We start from the raw sequence: 7,435 nt of genomic DNA, 5'->3' as shown, positions 1-7,435 counted from the left end.
TAAAACATGGGAGCTGACATCACTTCCGGTCGGTCAAAAACCCATTGGAGTTAAACAGGTTTTCAAAGCAAAGAAAGATGCAAATGGTGAAATCGTCCGACATAAAGCAAGACTGGTGGCAAAAGGGTTCAGTCAACGACCCGGAATTGATTACAATGAAGTTTTTGCTCCTGTTGCCATAATGGAGAGTATCAGACTGATAATTTCTGTAGCTTCTCAACACAGGTGGAGAATCCATCAAATGGACGTGAAATCCGCATTTCTCAACGGATATCTGGAAGAGGAAATTTATATCCAGCAACCACCTGGGTATGTTGTGAAAGGTCAAGAAAACAAAGTGCTAAAATTGAAAAAGACACTTTATGATCTTAAGCAAGCACCACGAGCCTAGAACAGTCTCATTGACAAATATTTTTAAGAAAATGGTTTTGTCAAATGCCCACATGAATATGCCCTATATGCAAAGGTGAAAAATGGAGATATGTTACTTGTTTGTTTGTATGTGGATGATCTCATTTTTACAGGGAACAATCCTAAGATGTTTGAAGAGTTCAAGAAGACAATGGCTCGTGAGTTCGAGATAACTGACATTGGTCTAATGTCATATTATCTTGGCATTGAAGTGAAGCAGAATGACGGCGGAATTTTTATTTCTCAAGGTGGTTTTGCGACGGAGATCTTAAAGAAGTTCAAGATGGAAAATTGTAATTCTGTCAGCACGCTAGTCAAATGTGGATTCAAGTTGACAAAAGATGAAGATGGAGATAGAGTCAACCCGACATTATTCTGAAGCTTGGCCGGAAGTCTCAGATACTTGACATGTACGAGACCAGATATTCTTTATGCAGTCGGCTTAGTAAGTCGATACATGGAAGCCCCAACGGTGTCACATTGGAACGCAGCAAAAAGAATTCTCCGTTATATTAAAGGTACAACTAATTTGGGTTTACTTTATTCAAAATCTGATGATTTCAAATTAGTTGGATATAGTGATAGTGACTGGGCCGATGACAAGGATGACCGAAAAAGTACAACTGGTTTTGTATTTTTTCTGGGTGATACTGCATTCACATGGAGTTCAAAAAAGCAACTGATCGTGACGTTATCTACCTGCGAAGCTGAATATGTAGCTGCAACATCTTGTGTGTGTCATGCGATTTGGCTCCGGAAATTTCTAAAAGAATTTCAGATGAGTCAAAATGATCCAACAGAGATTTTTATTGATAATAAATCTGCACTGGCATTAGCGAAAAATCCAGTGTTTCATGATCGAAGTAAGCACATTGATACGAGGTATCATTTTATTCGGGAATGCATTGAGCAAAAGGAGGTAAAGCTGAGTACGTGAAAACTCAAGATCAAATTGCAGATATTTTCACGAAGCCGCTAAAACATGACGTGTTCAGTCAACTGAGAGCTCAATTGGGAGTCACGAAAAATTAAGTTTAATGGAGCATGTTAAAATAATAATAATACAAAATAATAAACTTAATTTTTGATATAAAAAATAACAATAAATAAAATAAATAAAACAAAAGCATGTGAAAAGAAAGAATTAAATAGTTGTATTCAAAGTCAAGGTATGGGTGTAATGTATGTGTCAAAGTCTATGTATGGGTTTTTTATGGGTTTTGTATGGGTTTGTACAAGAAATATTGTATTGGATTTTTTATATAAGGAGGTCTCATTTTTGAGATGTTGAGTGTCTGAAAAAATATAGTCAAGTCCTTATTTTTTTTTATACCATGTATTTTGTGCCTTGACTCTTTATTTTGTATTCCATAAACTAATTAGCCCGTCAAAATTATATATTTTGCCCTCGACAATTTTCAGTTTTAGTTCTTCTACTCTAACATACTTTAAAAATAATTTCAGGAATCTTCTACATTATTTTTGTACCTCGTCGGGAATACAATTGATTCGGGAGAATTCAACTTTGACATACGAAGAAACCGAGTATACCAACATAATCCCTGCAACCCTAAGAGTCCAAATCCTCATTTGAATACATATATCTTGCCGGAAAATGACAAAATCGAAGTTGATTATGCTTTCTCCAAAAAACGATGTTCATGAGTCAATATATCGGATCAACCCGAACCATTGACTTTTTTCAAAGAACTGGACGGAATTGAAAATTTGACATTAAAAACATTAATCGAAATTTATCTAGAATTGGACCGATAACCGAATTGGATTGAAATGACAGAAAATTTATCAGTTTTAAATATATATTTCTCATATTAGACTTTATTCCCTATATATATAATTTTGTCAGTGTTAAATATATATTTCTGGCATTAAACTTTTATATATATAATAAATATATTTCAAAGTTGTTCTAAAAAAAGTTTAGTTATAATGATATAACTAGACTTAATAATGCTTTATAATTTTATATATATTCACAAATCAAATATTTTATTTTTAATATATATATACCCTGTGTTAATCATACTTATGTGTAAGCAAGGTTATTCTCGTACAGTTACGCTGTTATTATATTTATTCTTTTCCCATTACCCTAACAGATGCACATTTTGGATCCATTTTGTCTCATTTAATTCCGAGGTACCCATACTCGTTAATAATAAATAAATAAATCAATTAAACAAAACATAAATATATAATAAACATGTCACCTATTTAGCAAAACATTCACAAATTTAAATACAATTGAAAATCTAAAGATTTAAAGTTATAAACCCTAAGCTCATTCCTAATTTCATATCTCGAGTATTTTGTTTTTTTTTTTAAATCACATTCCCTAAACTCTTTTATACATTGGTTCTGAATATCTGTGAAACATGTACACTCATTCTAATTCTGAAATAAGGTCTAAGTTGGTATTGTAATTCTAGTTTTGAAGGAGTCATATCAAAACGTAAGAACTTAACTATCAAAATTAAAAACATAAGTTCTAATTTTGAAAGAAGCAATAAGAACTTAACTATCAAATCATAAGTTCAATGTTCTAATTAAGAAACAATTTGGCCATTTAAGTTGACTAGTAGGAATAATTAATGGAGTTTGGGTATCAAATTGGTCCTTGAACTGGACACTTGAGATCAAATTAGTCGGAAAAGGACACGTGTCAGTATATGATTGGCAGTTATTAGACACGTGTCATTTGGACTAATTTGATATCAAGTGTCGAGTTAAAGGGTTAGATTGATGCTTAAAGTTGAATTAGGAGAAAATTGATCCTATTAGCCAAATTCAGGGACCCTTAAATCAATTCCGAGAGGACTAATTAATTCATCTCTAGCTCATTGTATATAGGCTTAATTAATTAATTCGGATCCCTATTATATATAGGCTTAGTTAATTAATATAGAATTTCTTTGGTTAATCTACCAAAAAGATAAGATGAATGATATATAATATTGGAAGCTAGGATGATAAAGAATTGGAAAGTGATTAACAAGATGAAAAAGAAATAAAAACGTGGGTGGGTATGAGACGAGAAATAAAAGTATAAAAAAATAAGTAAACGTTAAACAAGAAGAAGAAAGGGTTAATGTTGATATATAATGAATATTATCCTTAATTTTTCAGAGTAACTAGACTATAAAGTATATATTTACAGTACAGATGTTATAAAAACATGTAAATCACATTTCTGAATTTGATTAGGCTGTTGAACATCCAGATTAATTTGGATAAACATAAACTGATATAATTTTTCTAATAATGGATCCTTATCTGGTGTTGATTAAAATACTAATTTTGATACCTATATATATGTGCAAATAAGAAGGAAGATCAGAGAAAAACAAATTAAAAGCATATATCATATCATAATGGAGTGCATAGCATCAAAATGGAAGGCACTTAGCGGCATTGAAAACAATTGGAATGGTCTTTTAGACCCTATCGACGATAATCTCCGGCGGTATCTTGTTCAGTACGGTGAAAGAATTAGTGCGGTGAATGATTGTTTCAATGGCGTGGAACAATCTGATGGGTATGGACTATGCTTATTTCCTACGGAGGAACTGTTCATTCGGGCAGGACTAGAACTTGGGAATCCATTCAAATACGAAGTGAGTGACTGCTTTTATGCAAGATCAGAAGTCGAAATTGGAGATTGGGCAAAAAGACAATCTGCATTTATGGGGTATGTTGCTGTTGCAACCGATGAAGGAAAGCTTGTTTTAGGCAGGAGAGACATCCTGATATGTTGGAGGGGAACAAGGTTGCCAATTGAATGGTTAAAAAATATTAACTTTTGTCAGACTTCAGCTCCAGAGGTTTTTCCTGGTAATAATGCAAAGGTACATCAGGGTTTTCTCAATGTCTACACTGACAAAAGTGCAAATTCAGTTTACAGTAAAACCAGTGCTAGAGAACAGGTATATATTATTTGTATTTCACTTTCACTTTCACTTTCACATAAATAAATAAGACTGACTATAATATAGTATATATTGGATACAGGTTCTAGCTGTGGTTCGGAGACTTGTGGACAAATACTCAGCATTAAATGAAGATGTGAGCATAACTGTAGTAGGTCATAGTTTGGGTGGAGCACTTGCAACTCTGAATGCAATGGACATAGTTTTCAATGGATATAACAAGCCATCTGGTTCTACTTCGGTCGTATATCCAGTCACTGCTTTTGTTTATGGTTGCCCCCGCGTTGGAGACAAAACATTTCTGGAATTGTTTAATTCCCTGCCTAATCTTCATCTGTTGCGCATTCGAAATAATAAGGATATTGTTCCTGATCTTCCTCCAGATTTAATCATCACTAGATATTCAGAGGTTGGTGTACAGCTTTACATTAACACCCAAAATTCAGCAGACATAAAGACACACACCAACGTGCAGTCGCATGATCTCAACCTTCATTTCTATGGAATTGCTGCTTACCAAGGAGAAGGAAATGACTTCAAGTTGGGATTTGATTTCGATGTTGCACTAGTCAACAAATATGATGATCTCTTGAATGCTCTTTACAAGGTGCCTCCCACTTGGTGGACCTCTGTTATCAATAAAGGTTTGGTTCAGATGGAGAATGGATTTTGGAAGCTCAATGACTACATTCCTCCTCCTCCTCCTGATCTAATTCTTTCTTAATTATAAACCTATAAGCTCCAAATTTAACCCAAAAACTACACATATACCCCTAATCTATCAAATAAATATAAGTGTATGCTAGTTAAATTTGGACTCTAAATCATCAATTTCTCAAGTGTTTTTTCTTTATTTTCCTAACCCTTTTTCCTTTTAAGGTTTAGGATTGTGACTGTGTGTGTCTGTTTCTTATCTTGTAATTTATCATTGTACTATCTCCTTTAAGAATAACTCAAGTTTCTTTCTCCTATCAAAATTATTGAAAAAGTTGTTTTATGCTTACTAGAACTTATTCAACACGCTAGATTCATTACCATACTTTCTAATTAAATTTGTATTTCACTCAATTTCATTATCATTATGGTACTATTTCGCTCTGCTTTCTACTTAGCATTTCTAAACACTATACTGTGTTCTATTAAAGGTCTTTTTAATTTGTGTAAAACATGCGGTTTTTGTTTTACAAACTATGCCAATTATTGTATCAATTTATCCGCATGAATTACATATCACTTATTAGTCAGTATTCAGTTATAATCAAATAATAAAAAACATCAAAACACAGAAAATAAAAGTAGAAGATATACCCAAAACACAAGTTCCTGAAGAAAACCAAATGAGTTACAAGTACTCGTGGGTATTTCTAGGCCTTCAAATTCAAGCTCTAACCCTCCAAGGTTCGACATTGTGTTAATTTACAACAAAATATACATAATGTGACATTTAATTTTTCAACTTTTTAGGTTTGGGTCCATTTAGGTGTTGTTGTTTTTATGAGATAGAAAGTTAATGTTTAGCAAGAGAAAACTCCAAAAATAACGATTTTGAAAAATAATAAATGTGGTTCCATAGTAAATATGATACTAAACAATTTTAACATGGCTTGTTTTGTTAGGAAAAAGCTACAGGTATCCATCTGCAAAAACGTGAAACCACGTTGATTTTTTTTTATTTTTGAATTAACCCTTAAATAAATCATACACAAGCATATATATACATATAGGCAAGTAACTAGGACTAATATAAATAAGAAAATGCTACGCATGCTAAGAATTCTAATTACACATATAAAGTAATCCTATCTAGACAATAAATCTTATTTATCATTACTTCCTTCACAATTCCCCTCGAGCCACAGAAGCCACGATGAACTGCCAACTTGTCTCGATTTAACATAAAATGACCACTGGCCTGAAGAAAGAGAAAACTATGTATGGCCAACGAAATTCACTAAATTGAGACTGATTATAATATAATATATATTAGATGCAGGTTCTAGCTGTGGTTCGGAGACTTGTGGACAGATACACAACATTAAATAAAGATGCATGCTTAACTGTAGTCTGGGTCGAGCACTTGCAACTCTAAATTCCATAAAGTTTTCCATGAAAAATGAAAAAAATTAAGAAGCTAAAATAAGGAATACCTGAAAATGGGGGTAAACCTGAAAAACAAACAAAAAAAAAGTTAAGAAAAAAAAAACATAAATAAAAATTGAAACTCTGTTAAAAATTGAAACTCTGCCAAAATGAGCATAAACTTTTATGACTATTGTTGTGCCCAAATGGATTTAGGAGTTTATCTTTTTTTAGATAGATAGAAACTAGGCTTAATAGGCACCCAAACCCCTAAACTTGTAACTTTTTTTCACCTGACCCATCAACTTAGGGGACAACCTCTCAACCCCTCAATTCTCTAAAAACATCACATACAGCCTCTTACACTCCTATGTTCGGTCAAAATATTGACCCGTGTGGAAAACGCGCTTGACTGCTGACCACACAAATGCCACGTGTTACGAGTTGATTGGAGTTGGGATTTTGGCATAAGAATTCTGATCGAAATCCATGTCTGGTAGTTGCTTCCCGAGCACAAATGGGCTTGCTCGCCGAGCAGGGGTGTCAATGAAAAAATTTAATAAAAAAATGACACATGGCATTGGTGTGGTCAATAGTGAAGCACATTTTCTACACGGGTCAATATTTTGACCGAACATATGGGTGTAAGAGGTTGTATATGATGTTTTTGGAGAGTTGATGGGGTTGACAGGTTGTCCCCTAAGTTGATGGGGTCAGGTGAAAAAAAAGTTATAAGTTTAGGGGGTTGGGTTCCAATTAAGCCTAGAAACTATCATTAATGAACCTGGAGATGTACATTAGAAATAAAAGATGCAAGTGAATCTACCTAGTAATCAGAATCAGTATGAGACTATTGCCAACTCCGCTCGCTGCCCTTATAAAGGAGGAAGATGAAAGATTGGGACAGGTAAATAGGAGTTGGGATAGAAGTAGTAACAACACTTTTGTCTTTTTGGTAAAAGAAAAAGTTACACTTTGCCCTTAAAAAATAAACGCAT

At 33.4% G+C, this 7,435-nt stretch overlaps 1 protein-coding gene across 1 annotated transcript; it reads left to right on the top strand.

Annotated features, from left to right (window-relative positions):
• Positions 1 to 3,786: 3,786 nt before the first annotated feature.
• On the top strand, positions 3,787 to 5,392 carry LOC136224531 (phospholipase A1-II 1-like). Its single transcript, XM_066012892.1, has 2 exons — positions 3,787 to 4,355; positions 4,441 to 5,392. The coding sequence occupies exons 1-2, from the start codon at positions 3,804 to 3,806 to the stop codon at positions 5,080 to 5,082; spliced, it is 1,194 nt and encodes a 397-aa protein (XP_065868964.1). The 5' UTR covers positions 3,787 to 3,803; the 3' UTR covers positions 5,083 to 5,392.
• The last annotated feature ends 2,043 nt before the right edge of the window (positions 5,393 to 7,435 follow it).

Source organism: Euphorbia lathyris, chromosome 3 (assembly GCF_963576675.1).
Source record: "Euphorbia lathyris chromosome 3, ddEupLath1.1, whole genome shotgun sequence".
Lineage (NCBI taxonomy): Eukaryota > Viridiplantae > Streptophyta > Magnoliopsida > Malpighiales > Euphorbiaceae > Euphorbia > Euphorbia lathyris.
This window is presented reverse-complemented; position numbering and strand designations above follow the sequence as displayed.

Excerpts from the sequence above, each read along its gene's own strand:
- LOC136224531 (XM_066012892.1), top strand. The coding sequence starts at position 3,804 with ATGGAGTGCATAGCATCAAAATGGAAGGCACTTAGCGGCATTGAAAAC. Across the intron at positions 4,356-4,440 it reads AAACCAGTGCTAGAGAACAG|GTTCTAGCTGTGGTTCGGAG; the intron begins GTATATATTATT and ends TATTGGATACAG.